Below are 15,703 nucleotides of genomic sequence, written 5' to 3' on the forward strand. Positions count from 1 at the left end.
AGTTCTAGTTCAGTTCTAGTTCAGTTCTAGTTCAGTTCTAGTTCAGTTCTAGTTCAGTTCTAGTCAGTTCTAGTTCAGTTCTAGTTCAGTTCTAGTTCAGTTCTAGTTCAGTTCTAGTTCAGTTCTAGTTCAGTTCTAGTTCAGTTCTAGTTCAGTTCTAGTTCAGTTCTAGTTCAGTTCTAGTTCAGTTCTAGTTCAGTTCTAGTTCAGTTCTAGTTCAGTTCTAGTTCAGTTCTAGTTCAGTTCTAGTTCAGTTTCTAGTTCAGTTCTAGTTCAGTTCTAGTTCAGTTCTAGTTCAGTTCTAGTTCAGTTCTAGTTCAGTTCTAGTTCAGTTCTAGTTCAGTTCTAGTTCAGTTCTAGTTCAGTTCTAGTTCAGTTCTAGTTCAGTTCTAGTTCAGTTCTAGTTCAGTTCTAGTTCAGTTCTAGTTCAGTTCTAGTTCAGTTCTAGTTCAGTTCTAGTTCAGGTAGTCAGTTCTAGTTCAGTTCTAGTTCAGTTCTAGTTCAGTTCTAGTTCAGTTCTAGTTCAGTCTAGTTCAGTCTTAGTTCAGTTCTAGTTTCAGTTCTAGTTCAGTTCTAGTTGAGTTCTAGTTCAGTTTTAGTTCCGTTTAGTTCAGTCTAGTTCAGTTCTAGTTCAGTCTAGTTCTGGTTTTAGTTATGTTCTATATTCTAGTTATATTGTGGTATATATTCAAGTCTGGGATCTTAGTACTAATTCCAGTTTATATTCTATAGAGTCTACTCTATATCTAGTTTATATTCTATTGAATTTTCATTCCCAAACCATACCATTTTTTTTTTAATTTTTATTTTTATTTTCATAAATTAGTTTTAAAGCATAAGTTTACAGATTTTTTCTCTTTAAATATTAATTTAAAAAATAATTATGTATAAAAAAAAACTTAATTAACATAAAGGTAATTATATAAATTTAAAAAATGGCTTTTATTTTCACACAATCCCCTTAATTCGAACGCACATTAATGCCACCGAAACTACTTAAACAATTGGCCAAGCTATTGCCATATTGATAGGACAATTCACCCTTGCAACCGTAGGCACCCAATTTATGGATGGCAGCATAATCGTAACAATCCACAGCATTATCACCATTGCAATCTTGGGAGTATTTGCGCATATAATTTTGAATGGTATTGGCAGCACAGTAGGGATCATTCACACAGTTGGCATAGGCTAGATGGAAAGGAAAAAGAGCAGGAATAAGTTAATTTTTAAAATAGAGATATAACAGTAATACTTACCAGTTTCCGAAGCGGGATCCTCATTGTTAATGGTCAATTTACCACCATCAGCCCAGTAGGCCCAAGTAATGCGGAACAAACCGCAGACACCCACCACCGCAGTAGGCGGTTTGATTACAGCCACTAATGGCCTCACAGATGCAGCCCAAACAGACATCAGTTACGGGTTTTTTCTGTAAAGATAAATTAATTTATGAGTTTTATGATAAATATTAAAAAAGATGATGAAAATAAATTATTATTTTAACATTTATTTGAAATAAACTTGGAAAATTATTAAGCCACTAGATTTTATGATAATGTTTAAGTTTTTTTACAACTAATGCGTATACTTTATATTTAAACATGCGGTTTTTATATACATACATAGTTACATACATACATATATATGTAATTTTAATTTTAAATCAAATATATTGTGCGTATTACCACGGTTAACACAAATAGATCTATCTTTATAACAATATGTTTAAAATCATTGATAGTCCAGTCTATAGTCTAGTTTATAGTCTAGTTTATAGTCTAGTTTATAGTCTAGTCTATAGTCTAGTCTATTGTCTAGGCTATAGTCTAGTCTATAGTCTAGTCTATAGTCTAGTCTATAGTCTAGTCTATAGTCTAGTCTATAGTCTAGTCTATAGTCTAGTCTAAGGTCTGCTCTAGTCTAGTCTATAGTCTAGTCTAGTCTAGTCTACTAGTCTAGTCTATAGTCTAGTCTATAGTCTAGTCTATAGTCTAGTCTATAGTCTAGTCTATAGTCTAGTCTATAGTCTAGTCTATAGTCTAGTCTATAGTCTAGTCTATAGTCTAGTCTATAGTCTAGTCTATAGTCTAGTCTATAGTCTAGTCTATAGTCTAGTCTATAGTCTAGTCTATAGTCTAGTCTATAGTCTAGTCTATAGTCTAGTCTATAGTCTAGTCTATAGTCTAGTCTATAGTCTAGTCTATAGTCTAGTCTATAGTCTAGTCTATAGTCTAGTCTATAGTCTAGTCTATAGTCTAGTCTATAGTCTAGTCTATAGTCTAGTCTATAGTCTAGTCTATAGTCTAGTCTATAGTCTAGTCTATAGTCTAGTCTATAGTCTAGTCTATAGTCTAGTCTATAGTCTAGTCTATAGTCTAGTCTATAGTCTAGTCTATAGTCTAGTCTATAGTCTAGTCTATAGTCTAGTCTATAGTCTAGTCTATAGTCTAGTCTATAGTCTAGTCTATAGTCTAGTCTATAGTCTAGGTCTATAGTCTAGTCTATAGTCTAGTCTATAGTCTAGTCTATAGTCAGTCTATTAGTCTAGTCTAGTCTATAGTCTATTCTATATTCTAATCTATAGTCTAGTCTATATTCTAGTCTAAAGTCTAGTCTATAGTTTAGTCTATAGTCTAATCTATAGTCTATAGTCTAGTCTATAGTCTAGTATATAGCCTTGTCTATAGTCTAGTCTATGTTCTAGTCTATAGTCTAGTCTATAGTCTTGTCTATAGTCTTGTCTACAGTCTAGTCAATAGTCTAGTCTATAGTCTAGTCTATAGTCTGGTGTATAGTCTAGTCTATAGTCTAGTCTATAGTCTAGTCTATAGTCTATTCTATAATCTAGTCTATAGTCTAGTCTATAGTCTAGTCTATAGTCTAGTCTATAGTCTAGTCTATAGTCTAGTCTATAGTCTAGTCTATAGTCTAGTCTAGTCTAGTCTAGTCTAGTCTAGTCTATAGTCTAGTCTAGTCTATAGTCTAGTCTATAGTCTAGTCTATAGTCTAGTCTAGTCTATAGTCTAGTCTATAGTCTAGTCTATAGTCTAGTCTATAGTCTAGTCTATAGTCTAGTCTATAGTATATTCTATAGTCTAGTCTGTAGTCTCTCTATATTCTAGTCTAGTCTATAGTCTAGTCTATAGTCTAGTCTATAGTCTATAGTCTAGTCTATAGTCTAGTCTATAGTCTAGTCTATAGTCTAGTCTATAGTCTAGTCTATAGTCTAGTCTATAGTCTAGTCTATAGTCTAGTCTAGTCTATAGTTGTCTAGTCTATAGTCTAGTCTATAGTCTAGTCTATAGTCTAGTCTATAGTCTAGTCTATAGTCTAGTCTATAGTCTAGTCTATAGTCTAGTCTATAGTCTAGTCTATAGTCTAGTCTATAGTCTAGTCTATAGTCTAGTCTATAGTCTAGTCTATAGTTAGTATAGTCTAGTCTATAGTCTAGTCTATAGTCTAGTCTATAGTCTAGTCTATAGTCTAGTCTATAGTCTAGTCTATAGTCTAGTCTATAGTCTAGTCTATAGTCTAGTCTATAGTCTAGTCTATAGTCCTAGCTATAGTCTAGTCTATAGTCTAGTCTATAGTCTAGTCTATAGTCTAGTCTATAGTCTAGTCGATAGTCCTAGTCTATAGTCTAGTCTATAGTCTAGTCTATAGTCTAGTCTATAGTCTAGTCTATAGTCTAGTCTATAGTCTAGTCTATAGTCTAGTCTATAGTCTAGTCTAGTCTAGTCTATAGTCTGTCTATAGTCTAGTCTATAGTCTAGTCTATAGTCTAGTCTATAGTCTAGTCTATAGTCTAGTCTATAGTCTAGTCTATAGTCTAGTCTATAGTCTAGTCTATAGTCTAGTCTATAGTCTAGTCTATAGTCTAGTCTATAGTCTAGTCTATAGTCTAGTCTATAGTCTAGTCTATAGTCTAGTCTATAGTCTAGTCTATAGTCTAGTCTATAGTCTAGTCTATAGTCTAGTCTATAGTTAGTCTATTGTCTAGTCTATTGTCTAGTCTATTGTCTAGTCTATAGTTTAGTCTATAGTCTAGTCTACAGTCTAGTCTATAGTCTAGTCTATAGTCTAGTCTATAGTCTAGTCTATAGTCTAGTCTATAGTCTAGTCTATAGTCTAGTCTATAGTCTAGTCTATAGTCTAGTCTATAGTCTAGTCTATAGTCTAGTCTATAGTCTAGTCTATAGTCTAGTCTATAGTCTAGTCTAGTCTATAATCTAGTCTATAGTCTAGTCTATAGTCTAGTCTATAGTCTATAGTCTAGTCTATAGTCTAGTCTATTGTCTAGTCTATAGTCTAGTCTATAGTTTAGTCTATAGTCTAGTCTATAGTCTAGTCTATAGTCTAGTCTATCGTCTAGTCTATCGTCTAGTCTATCGTCTAGTCTATAGTCTAGTCTATAGTCTAGTCTATAGTTTAGTCTATAGTCTAGTCTATAGTCTAGTCTGGTCGTTAGTTTAGTCTATAGTCTGGTTTATAGTCTATTCTATAGTATAGTCTATTGTCTTGTCTATTTTCTAGTCTATAGTTTAGTCTATAGTCTAGTCTAGTCTATAGTTTAGTCTAGTCTATAGTTTAGTCTAGTCTAGTCTATAGTCTAGGCCATAGTCTGGTCTATAGTCTACTCTATATTCTAGTCTATAGTCTGGTCTATAGTCTAGCCTATAATCTAGTATATAGTCTAGTCCATAGTCTGGTCTATAGTGTAGTCCATAGTCTGGTCTATAGTTTAGTCTATAATCTAGTATGTAGTCTAGTCCATAATCTGGACTATAGTCTAGTCTATAGTCTAGTCTATAGTCTAGTTTATAGTCTAGTATATAGTCGATTCCTTATTCTAGTCTATAGTCTAGTCTGTGTTCTAATCTACAGTCTAATTTATAGTCTAATATATAGTTTAGTCTATTATCTAGTCTATAGTCTCTAGTTTAGTCTAGAGCCTTTTTTTAAAGAATATTTCTCTTAATTTGAAATTTTGATTTCTATAGAAATTTGCTCCCTCTGTTATGTTATTCTTCTAATATTTTCAATTTAGTCTAAATTCAAAAACATTTGATTTCATGTGATATTTTTAAAACGATTCGTCATATTATTTGATTACTTGTTTGTTTTTTTTTTTTTTTTTATTCAATATTTCAAATATTAAATATTCTTATTATAATAAAATGTTTAAATTTATTTGACACATTAAATCTGTATCTAATTAATTAAATTGAACTTAAATCATATGGGGGGGAATTTGTATAATAAAGTATAAAGAATTGTGTAAAACCGGCTTTATCGTAATATGAATATGAAGATATTTTGAAAATATATTTTAATTTTTTATAAACAAAATTATTTGTTTGTTCAAATAAGAAAAAAAGAAATTGAAACGTAAATACATATTTTAGGTCATTGAAGTGTGATAACATTTGAAATAGTTTGACAAAAGATTAAATAGAAATGATAACATATTTTATTTCAATACTTTTCAATACGAGGTTCTTAACTAAGAGGAATTATAAAGAAAAATGTTTAGAGGGATTTCCAAGAAATCTAAGGTGATTAAAATGATATGGAGGGTAATGTCTTTAAATCCCTGAAAAGATTTTTATTGTGATGAAAGGCAAACATTCTAAACACGGCTTAGAATTGACATTGACAGCAGGCATTATCATTGGCATTATAATTAAGCATTGGTAATTGTTATTGGAGTTGTTTTATTTATTTTATATATTGTCCACTATTTAAACTCTACACTGTAGTTTAACTATTAAGACAAATTAATTAGCTGTCAACTTTTTAAGCAAAAATTTCGTGCTTATAACAAAAAACAATAAATCATTAAAGATTATCTTTCCAAAGTCATTAACATTTTTATATATTCAAACAATTGTTTAATTGTCAATATTGATGACAATTTCCCATTTAAAAAAAACTAAACAAACTTGTAAAAATCAATTGCACTTCCTGTCATTTATTAAGTGTTCTGTTAATAAACGCCTTTTTTTGAAAAAAATAAAGTTAAATACATAAAACTAAAGAAGAACAACTTAAAGAAACTGCAAATATTTCATTTTAACTTCATAAAAACTTATTATTAAAATTATTGAACGTCCCTGAACCCTAAACTACTATAAATAATAATATTGAGAAAAAATTGTATAAATGAATGAAACTATATAGTTTCCTCTTAACTAAACTAAATCATACTGAGGAGAGCGAAGAGATTGCTATACAGCTGCTTGATATCCAATTTATAAGTTGGAGATGCTGTCAACCAACTAGTTTTGCAACATCCTCTACTCTATAGTAGAAGTGCTAAAATTAACTGTTTTTTTTTTTTTCAATTTATTAATGATTTTTTTATTTTGTAGCAGCGTCTTGTTTAAAGTGTTAAAAAAACTAACTAAAAGATGTATCAATATTTATTTAAAAGACACTTAAAGGTGGTTTAGTTGAGAGGATTACTTTTTAAAATAAACTTAATTTTTTAGTCATATGAAAAGTATTTGGAAAATAAATTTCTATGAAATGATTAATGATCAACTGGTTCATTCAGGGGAATAGTTAAAGGACATCAGCTAATGCGAAAAAAGTTCCAATGAAAACATTCATGACATGTCAATGAAAAACCATCAATAAACTAAATTATAGACTAAAGTCCACACTTTAGTTCAAATAAACGAGTATAGTCCAAACTATACATTATACTGTGATCTAGACTACAAATTGAACACTTGTCCAGACTATAGACTAGACTATAGGTCAAATTCAATAATAATATGGTCCGGAATATATACTAGACTATAAGCTAGAATTTAATATTTACTATAGTACAGATAACATACTAGAATATAGTCTAAACCAGATTATAGATTAGACTATAAGGCAAACTACAAACTAGTATATACTGCAGATTACAGACTAGACTATAGTCCAGACTGTAGGCCACACAATAGTCCAGACTGTAGACCAGACTATAGACTAGACAATAGTCCAGACTTTAGTCCATGCTATAAACTAGATTATAGTCCAGATTTTAGACTTAACTAAAGTTCAAACGGCAGCCTTTGCAATATTCTGCACAAACCACACTCCAGACTTACCTATACTATAGTCCATCCTTTAGACTAGACTATATTCTGGACTATATACTAGATTATAGTCTGGACTAAAGACTAGACTATAGACTAGACTATAGAATAGACTATATTCCAGACTATAGACCAGACTATAGACCAGATTATAGAGCAGACTATAGAGCAGACTGTAGATAATACTATAGGTCAGAATATAAACTAAACTTCAGTTCCGACTATAGATTAAAATAGAATACAAACCAGATCACAGATATGCCTATAATCCAGACTACAGACTTGACTATACTCCAGACTACTGACTAGGCTATAGTTCAGACAATATACTAGGTTATGGTCCAGACTACAGACTAGATTATAATTCAGACTATACAATAGAATATAGTTCAGACTATATATACCATAGACCAGACTATTGTCCAGGCTATAGACTAGACTATAGTCAAGACTATAGACTAGATTATAGTCCAGATTATATACTAGACTGTAGACTAGACCATAGTCCAAATTATAATCTAGACTGTAGACTAGACTAAAGTCCAGACTATAGGCCAGACTATAGTCCAGACTATAGGCCAGACTATAGGCTAGACTATAGTATAGACTTCAAACGAGAATATAGTCCAAACCAGATTATAGATTAGACTGTTGACTATACCATATTCCAGACTACAATCTAAGCTAAAGTTGAAAATATAGGCTAGACTATAGACCAGTCTATAAGCTAGAATATAGGCCAGACCATAGGCCAGACTATAGTCTAGACTATAGGCCAGTCTATAAGCTAGAATATAGGTCAGACTATAGTCTAGACTATAGGCCAGTCTATAGACTACTCTATAGGCCAGACTATAGACTAGACTAGGCCAGACTAGGCCAATAAAATTGTCCAAACCAGATTATAGATTAGACTATTGACTAAGCTAAAGTTCAGACTATAGGCAAGTCTATAGGCTAGACAATACGCCAGTCTATAGACTAGGCTATAGGCCAGACTATAAACCAGACTATAGTACAGACTTCAGACGAGAATAAAGTCCAAACCAGATTATAGATTAGACTATTGACTATAACATATTCCAGACTACAATCTAAGCTAAAGTTGAGAATATAGGCTAGACTATAGGCCAGTCTATAAGCTAGACTATGGGCCACACTATAGGCTACACTATAGGCCAATCTATAGACTACTCTATAGGCCAGACTATAGACTAGACTAGGATAGGCCATACTATAAACTAGACATTAGAACAGACTTCTGACGATAATATAGTCCATACCAGATTATAGATTAGACTATTGACTATACTATATTCCAGACTACAAACTAAGCTCTAGTACAGACTAAAGACTAGACTATAGTCCAGATTATAACGTCCAGACTATAAACTAGAACATATTCCACACTTTAGACTAAACTATAGTCCAGACTATAGAATATAGTTCAGACTTTAGATCAAAGTGTAGTTTAGACTTTAAATAACACCATAGTCTAGAGTATAGTCTAGACTATATTATAGTCCAAATTATAAACTATAGTTTAGACTTGAGTCCACATTATAAACCAAATAGACTATAGTCCAGATTATGTACTTGAATCCGGCCCAGACTATAGCTTAAACTAGAGACTAAAGTTTAAATCATGAACCTTACTTTAAACTGAACTATAGATATTGCACAGATTAATGTACATATATAGTAATTCAGACTGCAGATTTCACTATAGAAACAATTCTTTGCTAAATTATTTCCTCTAGGCGTTTGCTGGGTCTTCAGACTAAACAGAAACATATAAAATTTTATAACAAATTCCTTATAAAGTAAAAGTCTAAAAGAATTCTTCGTTAAAAAATATAAATATTCTAAAAATCAACATAAATTTGATAAGTAACCAATAAAGGTTAAAGAACTTTAGATCTTTTCTTTAAGCTTACAATCATTGAATTAAAATTTATAAAGAAATAGAAATAAAACTAAAAGTGTGGGTTGTTTAGAAAACCACAAGAATCATTGAATAAAAAACAAATCACGATGAAATCATTTCAAATACAAAATTTGAAATTTAAATTATATTTAGCAAATAGTGGCAGAGAAAAGAAAATAGGTCATATGTTATTAACAATTTTTTAGCTGATAAGCAGATTATTTAATAATAAGGCCCCAACACACCTCGCTTTCAATATTATTTATTAAATTTAATTGATTAGCAATTGTTATTGTTAAAAGTTTGTAGAGGAGATTTAATTTTCTAGGTAAAAAAATATTGATAATATTATTAATAATAATAATAATTTTTGGAGGTTTTTTTTCTCAATACATAATTTTAATATGCCTGACACGTTAACGTTAAGTAAATAGTATATTTTTAACAATTTGTTATTACATTAATAATGAAAATGTGCTTTAGTATGTGAAAAAAAAATTTTTTGAAATTTTGTTTAATTGAATACAAAATTCACACAATTGCTCATGTGAGTGAATGTGTTTTATAAAATGCAAACAATCTGAGTGAATAATCTTTTTTCAATATTATTTTTGCATTTTTTTTCTGTTTCATTTTATAGAATAAAACCAAAAAATGCATAAAATATCAATAAAAATTGTTTTAAATGAACTTTTTTTTCCATAAAGTCAATATTTTATTTGTTTTCTGTTTTGCAGTAAGAAATTTTAATAAACAAATATTTGTTTAAGTGAATATTTTTTTTCTAAATTTGAAATAAATCTTTAGTTTATCAAAGTTATTACTTAAACTGTCATACTGTAAACGTAACTGTTATACAAATTAAAACCAAAATATCTTTCTTCACGTTTTAAGTCTAAAACTTTACTAAGTCTTGTCTATATATAGTTTAGTATATTATCTAGACTATAGTTCATAATCCGGACTATAGTCCATAATCTGGACTTTAGTTTTGCCTACAGTCTACACTGTAGTCTAGTCCACAGTCTGCACTATAGTTTAAATTATGGTTTAAGTTAGTCTAAAGTTTAGACTTTAGTTTCTAATTTGGACCTTTGTTATCCCAATAGTCTATATATATATTAAACCATAGTATAGAATATAGCTTAGTCTTTAGTCTGGACTATAGTCTAATATATACTATGAACTATAGTCTAATCTATAGTCGGGACTATATTCTAGTCTTTAATCTAGTCTATAGTCTCGACTAAGTCTAGTCTATAGTCTAGTCTATAGTCTAGTCTATAGTCTAGTCTATAGTCTAGTCTATAGTCTAGTCTATAGTCTAGTCTATAGTCTAGTATAGTCTAGTCTATAGTCTAGTCTATAGTCTAGTCTATAGTCTAGTCTATAGTCTAGTCTATAGTCTAGTCTATAGTCTAGTCTATAGTCTAGTCTATAGTCTAGTCTAGTCTAGTCTATAGTCTAGTCTATAGTCTAGTCTATAGTCTAGTCTATAGTCTAGTCTATAGTCTAGTCTATAGTCTAGTCTATAGTCTAGTCTATAGTCTAGTCTATAGTCTAGTTTATAGTCTAGTATAGTCTAGTCTATAGTCTAGTCTATAGTCTAGTCTATAGTCTAGTCTATATCTAGTCTATAGTCTAGTCTATAGTCTAGTCTATAGTCTAGTCTATAGTCTAGTCTATAGTCTAGTCTATAGTCTAGTCTATAGTCTAGTCTATAGCCTAGTCTATAGTCTAGTATATAGTCTAGTCTATAGTCTAGTCTATAGTCTAGTCTATAGTCTAGTCTATAGTCTAGTCTATAGTCTAGTCTATAGTCTAGTCTATAGTCTAGTCTATAGTCTAGTCTATAGTCTAGTCTATAGTCTAGTCTATAGTCTAGTCTATAGTCTAGTCTATAGTCTAGTCTATAGTCTAGTCTATAGTCTAGTCTATAGTCTAGTCTATAGTCTAGTCTATAGTCTAGTCTATAGTCTAGTCTATAGTCTAGTCTATAGTCTAGTCTATAGTCTAGTCTATAGTCTAGTCTATAGTCTAGTCTATAGTCTAGTCTATAGTAGTCTAGTCTATAGTCCTAGTCTATAGTAGTCTATAGTCTAGTCTATAGTCTAGTCTATAGTCTAGTCTATAGTCTAGTCTATAGTCTAGTCTATAGTCTAGTCTATAGTCTAGTCTATAGTCTAGTCTATAGTCTAGTCTATAGTCTAGTCTATAGTCTAGTCTATAGTCTGGTCTATAGTCTAGTCTATAGTCTGGTCTATAGTCTAGTCTAGTCTATAGTCTAGTCTAGTCTATAGTCTAGTCTATAGTCTAGTCTATAGTCTAGTCTATAGTCTAGTCTATAGTCTAGTCTATAGTCTATTCTATGGTCTATTCTATGGTCTAGTCTATAGTCTAGTCTATAGTCTAGTCTATAGTCTAGTCTATAGTCTAGTCTATAGTCTATCTATGGTCTATTCTATGGTCTAGTCTATAGTCTAGTCTATAGTCTATTCTATGGTCTATTCTATGGTCTAGTCTATAGTCTAGTCTATAGTCTAGTCTATAGTCTAGTCTATAGTCTAGTCTATAGTCTAGTCTATAGTCTAGTCTATAGTCTAGTCTAGTCTATAGTCTAGTCTATAGTCTAGTCTATAGTCTAGTCTATAGTCTAGTCTATTGTCTAGTCTATAGTCTAGCCTATAGTCTAGTCTATAGTCTAGTCTATAGTCTAGTCTATAGTCTAGTCTATAGTCTAGTCTATAGTCTAGTCTATAGTCTAGTCTATAGTCTAGTCTATAGTCTAGTCTATGGTCTATTCTATGGTCTAGTCCAGCGGTTCCCACCGATTTTTACTTCGCGGACCGCTCGAAGAACTTATTTAATTTCGCGGACCGCCATACATATTTTGATATTCTATTGTTCTAAATAATTGTCCATCCAAAAATTGACCTAGTCCATTAATCCCTAGGTCTAATAAATGTAGAGATGTCATATTTATAAAATATTCCCGTATATTGAAAATATATAATATTTCAGATAGGTTTTCAATTCATGTTTTGAAGATAGAATGACTTCTTTGTTGATATGTTAACATGATGTTTCATTTTATGATCGTGAGATCTTTCATGTTCATTTTTCTTCAAGGTAGCGAAAATATCAATATCAAATATTGTCACATGTGCTTAAGGAGTCACGTTTCAAAAATTTGTTGCGATTGCAAAGGGAGAACTGAGTAAGTGAGCTAAGTTTTCGGGAAAATAATATAAGAAAGTTGGACTTCTTCTATGTTGTTGCGGAATGCGTTATCCGCATAATATATGATTTGAACTCTTTGTTAAAGTACTGTGAATTTGGAACTTAAATTTGAATTTTAAAATACCAACGAATTATTTTACTTCATGGTTTTTGGCTACATATTTACGCGAAACGCTATGGATTTTCTGATGTTAATTTAATAATATGTATTGGTCGACAAAATCAAGTTAAAATCTGTGTATCACGTCGGATTGGAATATTTATAAAGAGATGCATAAAGAGTCACCTCTGTTTTGAAAATATATAATTTTAGTCCTTTCAAACAAGAACACTTTTGCTTACAATTTGATAAACTTAAATCTATAATAAGCTTGTCTTTGAATTGAACTTCATACTCCGGAATTAATTTAATTGTAAGGCATAGTATTATTTGTCTGAAATAAAAACCATTATTTCAGTACATATACAGGAAATAAAAATTACAAATCACGCAATACTTTACTTTATAAAAGTTATACAATAAATTTGTAGGGCCTAGCTTCTTCCTGATAAACAACCGAAAAAATAAAATTCAAAAAGTCACCAAAAAATTTAGGATTATTGCACAAAAATTGGAGATATTTGTACATACATATAAAAGAATATTGTTTATTCATGTTTTTTTCGTTCGTCTTCGCGGACCCCCTAGGATTTTACTACGGACCACTAGGGGTCCGCGGACCCCCATTTGGGAACCGTTGGTCTAGTCTATAGTCTAGTCTATAGTCTAGTCTATAGTCTAGTCTATAGTCTAGTCTATAGTCTAGTCTATAGTCTAGTCTATAGTCTAGTCTATAGTCTAGTCTATAGTCTAGTCTATAGTCTAGTCTATAGTCTAGTCTATAGTCTAGTCTATAGTCTAGTCTATAGTCTAGTCTATAGTCTAGTCTATAGTCTAGTCTATAGTCTCGTTATAGTCTAGTCTATAGTCTAGTCTATAGTCTAGTCTATAGTCTAGTCTATAGTCTAGTCTAGTCTATAGTCTAGTCTATAGTCTAGTCTATAGTCTAGTCTATAGTCTAGTCTATAGTCTAGTCTATAGTCTAGTCTATAGTCTAGTCTATAGTCTAGTCTATAGTCTAGTCTATAGTCTAGTCTATAGTCTAGTCTATAGTCTAGTCTATAGTCTAGTCTAAGTCTAGTCTATAGTCTAGTCTATAGTCTAGTCTATAGTCTAGTCTATAGTCTAGTCTATAGTCTAGTCAAGTCTAGTCTATAGTCTAGTCTATAGTCTAGTCTATAGTCTAGTCTATAGTCTAGTCTATAGTCTAGTCTATAGTCTAGTCTATAGTCTAGTCCTATAGTCCTAGCTCTATAGTCTAGTCTATAGTCTAGTCTATAGTCTAGTCTATAGTCTAGTCTATAGTCTCGTCTATAGCTAGTCATGTCTAGTCTATAGTCTAGTCTATAGTCTAGTCTATAGTCTAGTCTATAGTCTCGTCTATAGTCTAGTCTATAGTTCTAGTTCAAGTCTAGTCTATAGTATAGTCATAGTCTAGTCTATAGTCTAGTCTATAGTCTAGTCTATCGTCTAGTTATAGTCTAGTCTAAGTCTACTCATATATGTCTAGTCTATAGTTAGTCTAAGTCTAGTCTATAGCCTACTCTATAGTCTAGTCTATAGTCTAGTATATAGCTGTCTATAGTCTAGTCTATCGTATTGTCTATAGTATAGTCTATAGTCTTAGTCTATAGTCTAATCTATAGTCTAGTCTATAGTCTAGTCTAAGTTAGTCTATAGGTCTAGTCATAGTCTAGTCTATAGTCTAGTCTATAGTCTAGTCTATAGTATAGTTATATAGTCTAGTCTATAGTTAGTCTATAGTCTAGTCTATAGTCTAGTCTATAGTCTAGTCTATAGTCTAGTCTATAGTCTAGTCTATAGTCTAGTCTATAGTCTAGTCTATAGTCTAGTCTATAGTCTAGTCTATAGTCTAGTCTATAGTCTAGTCTATCTAGTCTATAGTCTAGTCTATAGTCTAGTCTATAGTCTAGTCTAATAGTCTAGTCTATAGTCTAGTCTATAGTCTAGTCTAGTCTGCAGTATGCTTCTTGTTTTCATTCATTATTAATAATAACTTCTAATTAACAAATTTCCTAATTAGTTAACACGTTAATAAATAATATTATTAAATATTTTTTTCCATTCCAAATTTAACTAATTATTCTTAACTTTACAATTCACTAATACTATTACTATTTATGTTTATTATTAATAATAAAAAATAGCATGATTCCAAAACAAAAGAATCCCCACTTTTGCTTGATTTGCTAGATTAAGAGCTAAAATTTGTTTTAGAAAATCCGCTAATTGTTGTTGTTGTTATACACAGTCACCGGTTGGTTACTTGGCAATATATTGTTAATAATACTAGACAATATTGTATAATATTAACAATAAATAAACAAAAAATAGAAACAAGTTTTCACTGATGCTAATAAAAAATAAAGTGTTAAATATAAAAAATAATAACAATAAAACATGCAAACTTAAAGAAACACGGATTTAATTGAAAGAATAAAAACGGAACCAGTAAATATTTAAGTTTAAAAAAAAAACAAATAGTTGTGAAAAGAATATTTAAGAAATTCTAAGAATTAAATTAAGTGGTGTATTAAAATTACTGGGAAGTTTATAAGGAAAAGAGAAAAAACCCACACTGTTAATTTATTAATAAATTAAATAATTTATGTAAACAGTAATTCTTAAAAAAAGAAACTACTAAATGTTTCTAATGTTACCTGATATATCGGCTTGAGTAAAAGTAATCATAGCCACGGCAAATACAGCGGCCAAAACACAAGTATAAAATATTTTATTTGCCATTTTTATTATATTCTTTTTTATTTCTTTTATATTGAAACAATAATTTAATATTCTGTTTTTGTTTTTATTATTTTATTCCAAAAAATCACTTTTATAAAAGATGTTCACCGTTGCTTAAACTTATTAAAACTAATTTAAATGTTTTTTATACAGAAGATTTTTGTAAGCTATTGCTTTAGCTTTAGATTATGAGTATAAAAAGCTAATTTAAAGCTTTAAGTTTAAAAACGTAACGTAAGTACAAAAACAGCTTTATTGATTGAGGACGTAGTTGATAAGTGTAGGAAAACAAAAGACTTAAGAGGCAAACTTGAGAGAGAGTAAAAGAGAGTGAGATTTTAAGGGTTAAAAACAAGTATTAACAACTTCACATACAAAAAACCGCTAGGAATAAGTAAAATCTACTAAAAATATAACTTTATAGTATATAGTAGGGTTCGAACAATCGACTTTTTGTCGAAAAAAGTCGAAGTCGACTATTTTGTTCCAAAAAAGTCGAAAACTCGACTATGGTCTGTGAAAAAAGTCGAAAAGTCGACTTTGTTAATAAAAGTCGAAGTCGACTATTTTGTTCCA

At 30.5% G+C, this 15,703-nt stretch overlaps 1 protein-coding gene across 1 annotated transcript; it reads right to left on the minus strand.

Annotated features, from left to right (window-relative positions):
• Positions 1-807: 807 nt before the first annotated feature.
• LOC119605340 (invertebrate-type lysozyme 3-like) lies at positions 808-15,277 on the minus strand. Its single transcript, XM_037958379.1, is given in 4 exon segments — positions 808-1,191; positions 1,260-1,351; positions 1,353-1,431; positions 15,043-15,277. Coding segments are annotated over 4 exon segments (486 nt in total). The 5' UTR covers positions 15,128-15,277; the 3' UTR covers positions 808-961.
• Between the last annotated feature and the right edge of the window lie 426 nt (positions 15,278-15,703).

The sequence above is a fragment of the Lucilia sericata genome, unplaced genomic scaffold, assembly GCF_015586225.1.
Source record: "Lucilia sericata isolate MDLA Ls3-8-SP2 unplaced genomic scaffold, ASM1558622v1 Contig000476F_arrow, whole genome shotgun sequence".
NCBI classification, from domain to species: Eukaryota; Metazoa; Arthropoda; class Insecta; order Diptera; family Calliphoridae; genus Lucilia; species Lucilia sericata.